Source organism: Callorhinus ursinus, unplaced genomic scaffold (genome assembly GCF_003265705.2).
Source record: "Callorhinus ursinus isolate GAN/ISIS: 27379988/994484 unplaced genomic scaffold, GSC_fseal_2.0 scaffold46, whole genome shotgun sequence".
NCBI lineage: Eukaryota > Metazoa > Chordata > Mammalia > Carnivora > Otariidae > Callorhinus > Callorhinus ursinus.
This window is the reverse complement of record NW_027397108.1, coordinates 3290113-3306800: the sequence shown is the minus strand read 5'-3', so window position 1 is coordinate 3306800 and position 16688 is coordinate 3290113. Positions and strand designations below refer to the sequence as shown.

Sequence of the window (16688 nt, the reverse complement as noted above, 5' to 3'; positions counted from 1 at the left end):
TCTCTGCTCAGCCCGAAGAACTTAAGATGATGCATCCCATTGGAAAGGCTGTGTTTAACCTATCAAAGAAGTGGTGGCTTTGGTGCGGGGAATCTGCACGATTTTGACATCACCCCTGGTATTTCCCAGCATTTCAGCAAAAGCATTCTATCAGGCCAAAGTGGGCCTCCTTACATCCCTGCTGGAATGGGAAAAGGGGTTAGTTGGAGAGAGACCCCGATTGCCCCCATTCTGATGCATAGAGAGATTCTCTAGTCACCAAGAACTTGATAATTACAGGGGGGAGCAAACAATTGAGGACCGAAAGAACCCACTAGAAGTAATAACAAAACCTCTCAAGGTGAAATTAAACAATAGTCATTTTTCTTTTTCTCTCTTTCTCCAACAGAAAATATGATGCTGGCATGCTAATCGCGGGAGACAACTTGGCCCACAGACAGCCACAAAGCACAAAAACAAAACAAACTCTGAGAAGAAACAAGAGCAGTGTTTTCCTGGCATCTACAAGAAGCGCTTTATTTTTTCTCTAGATTTCTTTTCTAAAAAAACAAAACAAAACAAAAAACAAAACTGAAACAAACATTTAAAGAGACAGTGCAAACTTCAGGTGATAATATTCAAGCATGTTCTTTTATTAAGCATAGGATGGGAGGAGAGGAAGGTGAAGCAGAAATGCTCAAGCAGGGTAACAGGAAGGCTGTGAACCTCCACCATCAGGTTGCTTCTGGAAACTAAATGAGGAATGAAGGGCACAACTTTTTTATCCTCTGCCCCCAAAGTATCCTGCATATTCTCATGGACGCAATGCTTCCTTTCTTGCCTGCCAAGGTGTCTGGAGAATGATTTGCAAAATTTGTTTATAATAATCTCTCAAGAATTTTTTGGGCAGCTTTAGCAAGGGGGTCCGTGGGCCAGCCCTTTTGCGACCCATCAGCTCTGTCTATCCCACCCATTTCTAAGTGTCACCTCCCCCTTGGCTGGCTAGACCAGGGGTCCCAGAGCTCTCTCCCCCAGTTACCGCTGCACCCACTCAGGCTTGGTGAGGACGAACGAAAGGATACACACTCGTCTCTTCTTCCCTAAACAGAAGAAGGCCAGCTCCTTGCTACAGTGTGGCTGCGGTGGTGGCTGGGGGCACGGGGGGGGGGGGGGGGCGCCTGGCTATTTTTTTTTTTCTTTTTTTTTTTGGCGCCTGGCTATTCTAAACAGTGCATGAGAACGGCTTGGGCTCCCACAGCGAGGCAAGGAGCCTGCCTACCAGCTAAGCGTTCACCTTCCAGCGGGCCACCGCCAGGAAAGCAGAGAGACGCCAGCCTCGTCCAGCCCCAGAAGAGAGATTGTTCCCTTGGCCCTGCAATTCCCTGCTTCCCGTCGGTACTTGACATTTTCTTCACTCTGTTGTGGCTACTCTTATCCTCTTTACTCGGGCGGATGTGTGTCGGGGGCGCACGGAAAGCTGCCGGACGACAAGTTGGCGGGGGTCGAGCGGCGGCAGTCACGCAGGTGCACACGCGCGGGCTGGGTGTGCGCGCCGATGCTCCCCCGAGCTCGCGCTTAGCCGGACTGGCTGCCCGGTCCTTCCTGGACTAAGCGCTCGCTGAGTGCCCACAGGGCGCGGGCCGTCTCTTCGCTCTGAGCTTCCGGGGACGGCAAGCATCGGCAGCAGTTGTTGAAGTACATCCCTCCCAGGCCCTCGAGCTCTGGAGCAGCAGCACAGTAGACGGTGGTGGCAGCTCCTTGTTGCTGGAAATCAAAGAAAAAAAAGACCAAAAAAAAATTTTTTTTTTTTTTTTTTTTTTTTTTTTTTAAGAAAAGAGGTGATGAGCTGACTTCGTTCTGTCTAGGAATTAGCAAGCCTTGCCCCGCCAGGTTTGGATGCCGAGGGTACTGAACTCAGCACGTGACTGTACAAGGTATGATGTGACATCCTAGGAAAGCAGTTTCACCAACTCTGCTGGCGTCACTTTTTACACCTCATAGAGGAAAAGGCTCCTATGCATATCGATCCATCACATCAAAGGTCTCTTCTGAGTAAAGAGGAAAAGATGGCAGGCATCCTTTTGAACACCCAAGAACAAATTCATCCAACCCACTGACTTAGCGCATGAGGCAATCTGACACCAAGATGTTTCTAGAACCGTCTGTCTGAAGTAAACCAACCACTCTAATAATGGCCCATCGGATAGAAAATCCAGAGAGGGACTGGTGCCTGATCTTTCCTTTATTTTTGACGACGGTGCTGCTAGGGGAAGAGTTTTCAGTGCTGTGTGAAAATGCTTGAAACACCCATATACACGGACTCCCTGCCATACATACTTACATGCCTCATGCAGACACGCGACACATGTATTAATTCATCCAGATCCCGTGGAAACCTTTTTGTAAATGTCATATTCACCCCATATTTGCAATGGGACAGTGACTAAGGGGGTACACTTCCAGCCCACCTCAAATTGTAAGTTGCAATGAGTATGATTGATTACTTTCGATTCACCTTTTGAGTAAGAGTTGGTGCTGTGGCTAGGGATGTGTATGCCAGTGGGGTACCATATCATCCCGGCTGACACAATGCTGTCAGGGAGGCTGTAAAGAGGGCAAGAAATCACTTTGCTTTGCAAGCCATAATTAAAAATAATAGGCTGGTGTTCATGGGAGACACGGTAGGCACGGCTCTAATTTAAAACCAATACAGTTTATCTGGCATCTTATGATTATTTATGTGCATCACAGCCCTTGCTGCACCAACTAATTATCAGCTGATAGGGAGGGGGGTGGCGGAAGAGGGTGGAAGAGGTAATGGGCATAAGGTCACCATTAGGGAAGACACTAAGGGCATTTGACAGAGAGGGAAATGCATTTTTGTCCCCACCCAAAGCTTACCATCTTTCCTGCCCCTACAAGGTTGACGTTGTGCTCAAGGGGAGTGCTTCATGGAGAAACATCCTCCCCCCCACCCCGAGATGGTTTGATTTGTGCTTACTGTGATTGTGCTCTAGAACCATTGGGTGCCAAGGTCATTTTGAGAATTAGGATCTCCAGGTGTTATAATTTTAGGAAAGTGCTATAAAGCAGGCTTGAGTTTTTTGCTTGTTTGGTAGGGGAGGACTTCAGTGTCAGTTTCTATGGTCATATTTGAATTAATCTGCAAAGTAAATGGTCAACCACAGTCAAGCGACAGGATTCTGGGGAGCAGTGTAGCATGGAGTGGGGGTAGGATATCATCAGACTTGAGTTCTGATGATTACTGGATCCTTGACAGGGTTGGACAAGTCCCATTAGTTCAGAATTTGAACACCTGACGTGACTTCGATTTAATTAAATAGTAATGGGTGTTTAACTTCCCGAAGCCCCTCACCATGCCCGCTCCCCAAATAGCCAGTTACTCTCTTGGATTCAGCTATTTCTTTTTGAACTGATTTGTGTGGCTCAAGTGTAATGGAAATAGGTTCATGTCATCCAAACTCCCTCTCACTGAATTATCATTCCTAATAACCCTTAGCTTAGCACCTGGCACATTTATCGAAAGAATTTTGAGTGGTTTATCTGACTCCTCTGCATCCCGTGTGGGGGGGAAAAGGGAAGCAAAGTACCTCTAACGACAAATTGAAGAATTGAGATGCTCATCCTGGTAACTCAAGCCAAATATCATCTTGGCCTCAATTCTTAGCAGAGTTCAGGTGGAGATGGAGTTTTGCATAATTTTCTGGATATCTTAGATTTCCATTTTACTTTGCAGCTGCCAAAACCACCAAAGAGTGGTCAGGTGATTTGCCATCAGCTCCCAAGTGGTGAGAGAATCCAGTCAGCTCATCCCCAAAACTGAGGCTCCCCACCCCCGCTCGAGAGTGCTTATAACATCAGCGTTTGCACATCACGACAGTGATCAGGACCTCTCCAGTGCTGAGAGAAGATCAAAGTAGGCCACTGGGGAAAGCAGTAAGAGGAATTCTTCTAAACCCAATGTAGTATCTTGCCACCGTGAGCTAAAATGATACCATGTTGCACTCTTGCACTGTTGGAATGGTCTTTTTGCAAAGAAATTCTGCCCTTGTGTTGATGAGAATCAGGTTGACGGGGGAGCTGGGGGACATGCCTTTTCCTTCCATGGAATCTGAATGCAACTGCTGTTGACCTCATTTCACACCAACTGACGTGTGGCTACCATGCTGGAAAGCATAAATTTTAGAAAAGCCCCGTCTTTTACCAAGGGCTGGCTTTGTAGAAGAAAGTGGTGCAGTAGGGGCCCCTGAAAGCAAAGACCACCTTCCCTGCGAAGATGAACTGCAGACGTTTGGCAAAGCCAGCCTCTGGGTTCTTGCTCCACTCAGCTGGTGCCGGCACCTTTCAGTCCCAAGCCCGCTCCCCTCCTGGCTTCTCGGGGAATTCTCTTTACAGCTGTACCCACGACAGCCTCTGAGTGACATCTTTATAGGATCAGATGTGATGACAGTTTAATAACAAGTTCTCATTTCTGGCTCATCAGCTTTTTGATCTGCCTATCATGAGAATGAGAGGGGGCCACATTAGGGAAATCTCATTGGTAAATAAGCCGGCACTGCTGATACAAGATAAAACAAACATTTTTAAACTGATACAAAAAATTTAAAAGAGCCCTTTAGTCACCATCAAATGACTTTTATGCCACTTTTTGGGGCATCAGTACATAATTCAGAAAAGATGAAAGAGCCGTGTAAAGGAAATAATGTTAACAACTCTGCTATAAAGTATCTGAAGCAACGTCTTGTCACCACCGCTGTACTGATCCATCGTGATAAAAAAAATAGCAACACCTCAACACATAGACACTGGCTGCAGCTGCGGGTTCCCATAAATGAATTTTTAAGAACAATTTATCAGAAGCCTGTAGGTTGTGTGCAATTGCAAACCCCGGGAACTGGGGTGTCGCGGCTCCATCCTGGGGACACGGCGTGAGTTAGTTAGGGTGTGGATGACACAGGGACTGAGAATTTCTGGGAAGCCCAGCAGAATCTTTAATCATGCCCGAATGCCATTTCTGATCTAGTCAAACATTTGCGAGCTGCCAGAGGAGAAGTGTGCCATCAATCTTTATAGTGTATGTAAAATTACCTATGATTCTTTTTTGGGATTAAGTTAAGAGTATCTTGGTAATAAGGGTTCATTGTTCTCTTTCAGAAATCATTTGTCAGATTTGCAGTACAATCTGCAACTACAGAAAGGTGGGATTTAAAAAGCAGTTGTTTATTTATGGTTGAGGCCCTGAGATCTAAATTATCCATCCTTCCAAAACCCTTTGTTGGGATGAAAATGTTAAGTAGCTGCTTTTCATTAACATTTGATAACCGCTGGCCATCAATTTGGAGCTGTCAGCATGGAATACAAATGGATATTGACTCTTTTAAAGGAAAAGATACAGAGATTCCTGATAAACAATATATGGTAGAGAAAAAAATCACCCACATATTGATATTTGTGATGCATTGGTTAGTACTCTAATATAACTTACATTTTAATAAGGACACATATTACACAATGTTCAGTTTTCAAGTTCCTCTTTTAAAATGCATGCTTACTTAAAGGGAAGACTATATTCCTGTCTTAAAGTAGATTTCACTATGAGACATATAAAAAAATATAGACACACTGTCACGGTATATTCAATGATCTCGAGAGTAGTAGATGTTCTAAGATTGCTTTACTACAGACATATTGATACCAGGACATCGTATGGCAAATGTTGAATGAGTCAGTTCAACAAAAAGTAGCTGTGTCAAGAAACACGGCACGGAAGTTAGCCTGAGCTTGGAACCCCAAGGGCAGGGAACAAGAGAACTTTTGGAAGTGGGTGGTGATTATCGTGCTGAACTCCTAGGACAGTGATGGAAGGAGAGCAACACAGGTGCCTCTCCAAACCCTCCAAGCTTTCCCTGTTACCCCTCTGGGGTCTGTAAGGTGAACAAACACTTGCCCAGTGCAGAACCAACCACCTGTCTGGTGGTCCCAGAACACGGCAGTGACTTAGCCTTGGTGGAGAGGAGGGAATGAGCGCACGTCTCAGGTGGCGTCAGTAGCGGCCTCCACATCCTCTGTCTTTCCCTGCCTCTCAGTAACACTCCCGACAGAAGAGTCTGGAACCACTCTACCGGAAAAGCGCAACGCCATGCATGATTCAGAGCTCATCTCCGGATACCTTGGTACACATCTGTTCCTAAAAACAATTACGGGTTTAAATCTCTGATGTGAGAGGCAGACAAAAGCAAACTGCCCCCCAGATGTTATCAGTTCCCTACCTACCATCAGAGAACAATCGTCTAAGCCCCCACATTTGTCATGTGTTTCATTAGTTCATGGAGTCAGGCAGCGTGCAGGGGAATAAGGCTCAGGGGCCTTCCCCAGGAGTGCGACCAGAGCCCCAAGTCACCCCCTTCCTTCACTGTTGATGCTCCTGAAATCCAGCTGACAGTCGTAAAGTGAGTGCTAATCAATCAATGAACGCACCCACTTCCACCAAAATTATGGGAGGCACTAGAAGAGCGCACCCGAAAGGACACTGTCCTCCAAACTGTCATGCTCTTCTAGTGAGCAGCTGCCAACAGGGACTATTCGAGGGGTGACAATGGCTAGCACGGATTGAGAGCTTACAACCCATCAAGCCCCGTGCAGAGAGCTTTAGAAGGATGATGTTTTCACCCCCACCCAGCTCTCCGAGCCAGGGACAACTACAGAGAAGCCCGCTTAGTATCAGCGATTAAAAGCAACGTGTCCAAAGCCACACAGGTAACCACACAGATTGACCCGCTCCAGAATCTGTGCAAAGCTGTGCAAAGCTTCCTTCCCAAACATGGGACGCAGATGTTTGCATATGGCCCAGGCCCTGCTGTGTGTCTCCCCCTCAGCAGAAGCTTCCCTGTGAGGGCCTCCTCGGCCACGCCTTGCCCGCCACAGTGTGAGGCCCCCGGCTAGGATGAAATGGGTTGTCACGTGTTCACCTGAGAAATGTTAAAAGGACAATTTTTCCATTGTTGATTTAGTCAGTGAACTAAATTGAAATTATATCCATTTGGATTAACAAGATTGAAGACTCAGCGCCACCTCTGATGATCCAATAGCAAATGGCCCTCAACCGAAAGGTCACCTGATTCAAAATGCCACCTCCACGTGCCAGATTTGCCCAGCTAAGGAACCTACTCTTGGATCATAGACTTTTTCAGAGCATGAGCTGAACCACATCAAAACCAGTGAAACCTAAGCAAATCTCCATATTATACATTTGCATATATGTCGGATGAGTGTGGCCTTTTGGAGAATACCTGAGGCATTCTCTGAGGTATGCAGAAGAGACTCTGGTCCCCATTCCCCACCCTCCCCCAATGAGTTCCTAAGAAATTTGCTCCTACAAATTTCGCACAATTGAATCCCACAGAGGCTTGAAACCATACGGGCTTGGATACATGTGGCATCAAAACAATTTTTTTTTTTCCACAGCCTTTGGGAGTTTTGCTAACTCACAGGCTGTTCTTAACATTTATTACAGAAGGGAAATACTACTCAATTTCTCAAATAGAAAACAGTGAAGACGACCAGGAGTGCAGATTCTTGCTTTTAACTGTGGAGGCTTTAAAAGTCTGAGAGAGTATTCCAGAACATCCATTTAGGTCGCATTCAGATTTTCAGCCTTATGGAAGATTAGTGCCCACTCAAATGCCCAGTGAGTTAGGATATTCTCCTCTTGCCACAAGAAAACAGGTTTTTTGTTTGTTTGTTTTCTATAATAGGTTCTCAAGTGTGAAAACCTCAGAGGTTCTTTTCAATTGACTTGTCTCTCCCCCAGTAGGTAAAGGAGTGCCATTTCCCAAGTGACAATGGGGACCCAGTCTGTGAGGGGGGGCTTGAAGGTGGCAGGCCCAAGCAATGGGCTAGGCCAGTCTATTACCAAAAATGTAGCTGGTCCCAGCACAGGCCAGAACCTGCAATTGCCAAGGGTGTCTTGAGTGAAATATCTGAGGGAGAACAGATGTGGTAAATCTTTCGAGAAACAGCCACAGGCCTCCATTTGGAGACAGTCTGCAAGGTGACACGAAACCTTTCTTGTTTGCACTTCAGGTCTCCCAAATAGTATATCCCCATATCCAAGTCAGACTACAAGGACCACAGCATTCCCCCTTGACAAAAGACATGAGTTTCTAGCAAGGTCATTAAGACAATGACTTGGAGACCAGGGCAGAATGAGACGCAAAGTCAGGACAAGGGCCGCCGTTATTCCTCTGAGAAATCTTTGCAGGAACAAGCTCAGAGACTAGTAGGTTCAGGATGGAAAGCCGGAAAGGATTTTTTTTTTTTTTTTTTTTTTTTTTTTTAAAGACAGAAGACTATATCTGTCTTCACTAGCCTTAAGTTTTGGGGAGGAAAAGGCAGCCAATCCCAACCATCCAAAGAGGCCCAAAGCCATGTTTATTCTGGGAAGGCCAGGCACGGGAGGATTTTCACTGAGGCTATCAGTGGGATTTAAGGGCGCACTGACCTTGGTAGGCTTTCAGGACCTGTGTTTTCAATTCAATGAACTGTTCTGAACTTTCCCTTGAAATAAATGAGGCCCTTTTCATACCTCTTCTGTGTTCCAGAATCCCTGCCATAAATGTTCCAAGGGCTCCATGACAGATTTATGTCTGGTCTCAAAAGACTGGAGGAGCAATATTTAGAATGATTTCATCTTTCTGAGACCTGCTGTTTTCTGAGACTGTAGACCTGCTTTGGGCGGTGTGTGTGGTGTGTGTATGTGTGTGTGTGGGGGTGGTGTGTGTGTGTGTGTGTGTGTGTGTGTGTGTGTGTGTGTGTGTGTGGTGTGCTCTGCATGAGGGAAAGGAAGAGGGACGGCTCAGGTACAATCCACGTGGGCGATACTTCTCCTGCTTAGTCTCCCTTCCGTCTGTGCCCGCCAAAAACCTACAGCCCATTGGGCCTGAGAGATGGTCTCCTTACAAATAAGGCAGGATGCCACGGACTGTCTCCTAGCCATGAAAGAAGCCCCTGGGCATTTCCTGCCAGTGTTGCCCGGATTACCCACATTGCTCAGAGTACCGCTTCTTTCCGAACAGGGAGTTCTCTTGCTGGGATGGAAGAATGCACTGGGGTACCCATTCTTCCACAGCTTAGTGTAAAACTGCTAAGCAGAAGAGCCCTAGAAATTTTCCACCAAAATTGGCATCATCCTTCCACATGGGACAGATCTGATGGTGGGTTACTGGAATTTTCCAACCGGGCTGCCTCCAACACTAGGGTTGAAGGACTACTGAGTGTTTATAAGAGATAAAAGAAGATATTTAGCGTGGGCTAATTTGAAACATTTTACATTTTTACTCCTTTATCCTCAGTTATAGCTAGCTCTGTATACTGTATATAAATGTATGCCTCTGTATTTGCCATGTATACTGAAATAAACCTTTGAAATAATTGCCAGGCAGAATTAATGGGTTCTGTTGCAATATAATGGTGCAAAGACTATCTTCACAGTCCAGGTGAAACAAAAAGCTCCCCCCTTCCTTTCTGCTGCATGGAATCACCCCACTGAGTTGGCCTGCCATGTCGGTTCTTTCTTTGAGAAAACCAAAAGCTGACTCTTTTTGTGAGCAAGCCAGATTTCAGGGCAAACCCCCCCAAATAAGCTGTTTAGATTTTACAGTAGACAGTTCATTTACACCTAGGTCACAGAAATATTCTACAACGTAGTACTGAAAGGCATGGGTGGGTGGTAATAAAACCCACGGGGTCTCCTGATGGGGCCACATCATGGCAAGAAATTAACTCTTAACTCTGTCTTCCAGAAACAAATGAAAAAAAAAAAAAAAGAATGGACTGTGTGATAATTCAGATCTCACAGGCAGGCACCCATGCCTGGCCCCAATGTTTGCATTAGGTTTGTGCGTTTTCATAGCGAGCTCTCTACAACAGATCATTTCTCAGGCTCAAAGACGCTGGCCTTGTTAATATTTCATTTAGAACACACTGTGGAGAGTGTCTCATTTATATTACTTCCATAATTAATGGTGATAGCTTAGGCACTGCCTTTATACAGAGAGATCTCGTCACAGTGGTCGATGGGTAATGAGAAACAATAGATATTTCATTCACCAGCAGCTTGTTGCTAGTTAGTAGGAAATGATCGTGTGTGCTGTTGCTTTAATTGCCAGGGTAAATAATTCTGCCTCGGTGTTAGTGAACATTTTAAAGCACTCGATGCAAATAGACTAGAAACAAAACAAACAAAAAAAATTACCTTGATTATATAACACCTTAGCATAGAAAGTTACAAAGGTATGTCTTTCTTTTAAAATTGTATTCTATCATGCAAATATTATCTAAATATGCATGTGCTGACTACTCATCTACTGTATTTTAGGAAATACAATTAGGCTGCCTTTCTCTTCTCCTATGTAGACTGTAAATAACTGTAGATCTTTCTCTTGTTTCCCTATGTAAATATATGTAAATACTAACAAGGTATGCATGCTGATATTCTAGGCAATTTCAGGTACTTTTATAATCTGAAGGCATGTACTTGAACTGGTTTGTTAAAAGGAAAAAAAAAAAACTCTCTCAAACTCTTTAAAGCTGAATAGAAATTAAAGATTTCTTCCTAGATCGTTGTGGTTTCTTTTGTTTGCTTTCTCATCCCTGAACAGAGCTCCACTCAACGTTCCCTCACCTTCTTCCAGGGAGGAGATACATGGGCATGCACCTGGGCCAGGAACATTGTGGAACTACTTGGCTTTTGTTTCTACCCACTTTCCTTGGGTTTCCTAAATAACTTCTAGAATCATAAGATAGAAAAGTCTTTGGACTTTTCTAGCAAAAGAATCTGGAGTAAAAAAAAAAAAAAAAAAAGTGCTAGGTGCTTTCAATCCCCAACCCCTATGAAAGGATCCTGTCATTACCATTTCAAAGATGCAGAAACTGAGTCACAGCAAGATGAACACATGCCTAAAGTGACACTATTAAATGCCTCCCAAACTCTGCTTCTTTCCTGTATGCCAAGGGTCAGTAAGTAAACTTGTTCTGCAAAAGGTCAGAGAGAAAATCTTTTAGGCTCTGTAGCCCATAGTGTCTCTGTCACAACTCAAATCTGCCACTGTTGTTATGAAAGCAGCCATAGCACGTTCACCAATGAATGTGGCTGTGTTCCAATAAAACTTTATTGACAAAAGCAAGCAGAGGGCCAGATTTGGCCTGGTGGCCTCACTTTGCCAACCTCTGTTCTATACCCTGCCAAAACTCAGTTGCTCTTCAACAGAACATGAACATTTCCCTTTAGAGTATGTTTATATGTTTGATGGACTGGGGAAATCATCTGATCAATCGAAAATTCTCCATTTCTTCCCTGCAGGTAACAACACTATTTGTAGAAGTCATGAAATAATAAGGAAGTGAGCAAAAATGAAGTCCCTTGAGCTTATAAATCAAGCTGTCTCCCTCAGACAAATTTCTTTGCCAGGTTTCAATTTAGTTACCTTTTGTTTTCATAAATGGGGATGGAGGAAAAAGGTATGAACGACCAAGGTAAAAAAAAAAAAAAAAAAGGAAAAGATCGAGCAATGCTCACTCTTCAGTGAGGGGAAGGAGGCTATTACCTCAGGTATCTATGGAAACCAAGCAGCACGCAAACTTTTTAATGGTTGGAAAACAGCATTTGTGTTTGAAGATGTTTTTCCCAAGTATGATGCTTCATTGTAAATGCATTAATTGACAGTTTCCTTCGGGACTTTTTTATTGAAGTGTCCTTACTTAATTTGATGGCACAAGGAACTCTCTGGAGCCCTTGAAGAATGCTGCAAAGTTAGGTCTTTAGAGAACTGAGCCGGCTCTGGCATCCCCTACAAATCTGAGCGTACTCTCCTGCAAAGCAAGTGAAGAACCAGCCCTCACTCCCTGTGGTTTTCCCTTTCGAACGCCCTCTGAATTCACCGTGGGCTGGGAGAGACTCTTTCTAGCCTCTATTCTAACAATCGACATCACCTCTTCCGCCTTGCAGGGACTGGGGGAGAAGGAAAGACCTGCGTGTTCTGGTGTCCCGGTGGCAGCGTGGGAGGGTGGGAATAGCCCAGGAGCTGAAGCCATTTTTGCCTTCAAAATTCAAGTGGCAGCCATCTTTCTCACCAGCCTTACCCAGCGCTCTGGGTGCCATGCTGGCCATGGAGTCCAGTACTCCTCTGGTTCCCTGGCTGCAGCAACCAGACCCAAGTTCACATCCATTCCCTGGGGCACCGACATACGAACAACGGCCACAATTATTTGTTAGGTGCTATAAAATTCCAAACACCACTGCCCACCTCTCGCCTCCCAGGTCCTTCACACATATCTCCTCCAAATCCTCCAAATCTCCCTGTATAATGGCGCCTAGAGAAAGGGATACACAGATGGACCCCTAGGTGAGCCAGCAAGTGCAGTAAAAATGCAGAATCTAGGTGTTGGGTCGATGGGTGGCGGCTACAGTACTCTTTCAAGTTTTCTACTTCAAAGCTTTTATAATAAAATGTTGAGAAAATACACACAGCCATCCCTGTGGGGTAGGATACCCATTTTACAGATGAGAAAGCTGAGGCACAGAAGTAGCACTGAGTGGCCTGAAGTCCTCCACCTGGTAAGTGGTGACATCCTTCTTGAAATTCATGCCCACCTGGCTCAGGTGTTCCTTCCATAAAGGGCCCATGCTCATCTCTATTCTACCTCCCAGGGGCAATTAATCCCATCCCTCTAATTCTACCAGTAGGATTTTTGCCTCAAAACATGAAAACCGGTTTTGCCATACTATTCCCACCAGGCAGGTGGTGTCCCCAACTCAGAGCCCAGAAATCAATTATCTCAAGAGCAAAAGTGACCCGCGCACGAAGGGATGTGAATTTGCATCCATTCATTTGGTGGCTGTTTAATTTAGTTTTCGATTCTGAGTTCCTGAAGGCGGAGGGGTGTTCTCTCACTGGCTAGGTGCAGAAATGCTGATGCCTTCCAGCCCGATGAGAGTGTCTGCGATTTGGACCCAAAGATCCTAGATGGAGAGGTGTGCAGAGTGCTCGGGAGAGCCGGAACCAGTGTCAGACACAGGGCTGTGGCTGTCGCAGGGGGAGGCAGGGGCTGCTGTCATCGGGACTACATCAGGGCACAAGACAGTTGAATGGGCAACCCTCTGGCCCGGCCTGTCCTCCTGCTCATGGTCCTCCAGCTGACAATGATCAACTCCAAATCTTAGAAGCTAAAAGACAATTTCAGCCCAATTCTGATGTTTGGGGTAGGGTGCCCCCTCTCCCCGGCCCGGCAACCACACTCTGCTGCCTAACTTCATATTTAAACTTTTCTCCAGTAGGAAATTCTCCTCCAGGCTGACCCAGCACCCCCACCTCTATCCCTTCAAACCCTAGAAGATACGAAGCCTACATGTCTGCCTTTCGGTTCCTGTGTCTGGGCTGGGAAGAGTGTGAGGCTGGACAGCTGAAGAAAGGGCTAGTCCAATCCCAGCTGCCACTGCCAACAACAACAAAACAATAATGACCTATTAGTACTTCCGATCCTCACAGGCACTTCACCAGGTCAGTATTATCATGGAGCCCGACAAGGGCTAAGGAGGCAAAGCTACTCACGGCCACGCATCTGGGAAGGGTCAGAGCCAAGCTCCAAACTGAGCTTGTCTTGGTTCAAAGCCCATGTTCTAGTTCCTGACTAATGTTCCTTCTGACCCCACACCCTGTTCGCTCTATGGCATCCTGGAATTATGCACAAATGTGGAAAACGAGCCCCATCAGGCTGTGCACATGTCCCCTGCCTGGGTAATTTAATCCCTCTGATGGCCAAGTTGCTGTTTGCAGAGTCTCAGGGACCCTCATCCTCCTTTCTGAGCTCCATTTCTCAGTCTGTAGATCCCTGGTTTCTGGACTGGTGTCCTCTGCCTCTGGGGGTGTCATTTTTGCCTGCATATGATTTTGGACATACCCCAGAAGGGGTCGGAGGCCCTTCCCCTACAATGTTCCTCTTCTACCAACCGCTTCTCAGGCAAAGGAGGGTTTGGAGGCTGGCAGGGCTCGGGTTAATGTCTGGCAGGAGCCACCAGGGCGGGCCCGTGACCAGCCAACTGCAGCTGGAACTCTCCTGCCCTCCAAGTTCGGAGAAATGCTGAACTCATGACAACGGGGTACACCGAGGAACATCTTACCCTGCATTCTCCCCCTCTGGCTGCCACACCTGAAAGGAGTCATCCTCTCATAATTCCCTGGCTTGTGAAAAGGACGGCGTATCTACCAAATAAGGTGTCGGGAGGATAGAGGCTAGCGGTGTGGCTGGCCCTCAAATCGTCAAGGTGGTTGAAAATCTGTCCTCTGCCAGCTGTGCCCTCGGGATTCCTAATTGACAGACTTTACAAGGCAGGCCCCTTCATGTAGGAATCTGTATGGGGCGTGAGAGCTTCTGCCGCACATTCTAACCAAGCCCTAGATTTTTTGCAAGAGCGCTCTGGAAGTAGCTTTATCCACAGTTTATTCATAGGTAAACTGAGTCTTAACAAGTACAATGACTTAACTAATAATTCTTGTTTATTGAGTTCTGATTTTGTGCCACCTGCCTGCCTCATGCTAAGGGACTCACGTGACTTTAATGTTGTCAGGAAGGGTCCCACCTGTCCCAGATTTCTTTGAGGCCAATAACCCAAACTGTAAGTAGGGAGGGCCCTGAGCCCCAAAGAGGCAAAGGTCAAAGAACAAGTGGCAGAGTTGGGAGCTGAACCCAATCTCTTGAGCTACAGAACCCCACTCTTAACACTGGCAGCAGGAGAAATGGGAATGTTCTTGCAGCCAGACGGACACAGGACCATTGCACACCTACAGTGCAAGACTTTACACTATCATTGTAGTAGATCTTTCATAATATTCTTTTTTTTTTAAAGATTTTATTTATTTATTTGATAGAGAGAGACACTGCGAGAGAGGGAACACAAGGAGGGGGAGTAGGAGAGGGAGAAGCAGGCTTCTTGCCAAGCAGAGAGCCTGATGTGGGACTTGATCCCACTGGGATCATGACCTGAGCCAAAGGCAGACGCTTAACAACTGAGCCACCCAGGAGTAGCTAACACTTTTTGAGCATCCTAGGCTTGCATGACATCTTTCATGGGTACCATCCCATTTATCATACTCCCATTTGACGGGCATGGCATCTGAGGTCCAGAGAGGTTAAGCTACTTGCCCAAGGTCACACAGCTAGTAAGTAGGGGTGTTGGCATTTGAACCTGAGCTGCCCATGCCCTTTCCCTCTTTGCTGCATGGCATCTTGGGCCACAGATGCCAGGCCTTCACAATGACACTTGTCATTTATCCAGGGGTAGGATACATGTCTCTAGTTAGTTGCTCCATAAGGAGCATCCCAGACTCGTGAGCCTGATGTTAAAACTGGGATGGGGGCCAGGGCTTCAACTACCCACGAAAACCCAATGACAGTGACTCCATGTGTTGGTTACCTTGACTGTGTGATCGGAGGAGGGAGCAGGTCCTAGGAAGGATAACTTTTCAATAAGTATAAAAGGGGACGGGTTTGTTTTCCTTACTTGTTTTTCATATTTACTATTCTCTAAAGCTGCTTCTCGTTCCCTAGATTTTGGTAAAGGGCCAACTGATTTCAACTGTACTACATATAAAGGCAGATCCATAATTGCTCCAGATTTCAGTACCATTTATCCCTCCCTAGAGGCTGAGAAGTATAACTTCCTGCTCATTGGAATGCTAGGGCTTCAGACTCAGGACCACCTCTAGGGTCCACGCATCAAGCACCTCCCACTATCATAGTGAGACAAGCCCTACCCTGTGTCTTGGGTGTTCACGTTTTCACCATAATGAATAGGAAATTGGGAGGATGAATAAATGAATTGCAAAGCTGTAGGTTTTGTCTGGTGATTCTAAGGCCATCAAGATTCTGGGGTCACCATCAGTCATCCTTTTGTGGGGGTGAGGAGTCAAGGAAGATAATTAAAATTTACTTTCCCATCAGGTGCTTTGCTTTGCTTAGGTGACATGACTGTGAAAAGCAGAGTTGGTGACAGTTGGTTAATGTTTAGTGACTGGCTCACTGGAACATGGAGGGAAGAGAGTGCCTTGATCTGCAGTTTCTGCCGAAACCCATGTGGAAATACCCCTCAACATGACCACCCGCGTGTGGGGCTGGGAAGAGGTACACAGAGTCAGACTGTGGGAGCTGGCGTGTGACGCTCCCCTAGCACCCACCCCCCTGGGGGAGGGCCCACGGAGCACAACACTAGGGACTGTTTGAAGAAGATCACAAGGCAGGACAAAACAGGTCAGGACCTCAAGTCATAAAACCACTGGGGCCCGTCAGGCACAGTGGCAAACTAGAAACACAAACCAGTTTAGGACACCCGGGGGTCAGAGTGACGCAGACCTGTGACTTCAGGATTTTGTTCAAGTCGGTCTCCATAACCTAAAAGCTGATTCCATTCAGGTGGCTCCCCTAGCCCAAGGTAACCATAGTTGCCAACATATACTGAATCAGTTATGAGTCCTAAACATCATTCTAGAAACTTGGCAACAGCGTCTGATTTAATACTGCAACAACTCTGCAGGGCAGACAATGGCCTCACCTCAGAGATAAGGAAACTGAGGTTCACAGATCTAAAACTTGGTCAAGTTTACACAGAGCTCTTAAATGCCACGCCAGGATCCAAA

General features: G+C 46.1%; 1 protein-coding gene across 3 annotated transcripts in view; it reads right to left on the bottom strand.

Annotated features, from left to right (window-relative positions):
- Positions 1-487: 487 nt before the first annotated feature.
- Positions 488-16688, bottom strand: part of WWOX (WW domain containing oxidoreductase) — a 925392-nt gene continuing 909191 nt past the window's right edge. For all 3 annotated transcript variants that reach the window (XM_025860465.2, XM_073882321.1, XM_073882320.1), the window contains one exon: positions 488-1743. In XM_025860465.2, the coding sequence (XP_025716250.1) occupies positions 1555-1743 (189 nt within the window). In that variant the 3' untranslated portion in view covers positions 488-1554. The remainder of the gene's footprint in view (positions 1744-16688) is intronic.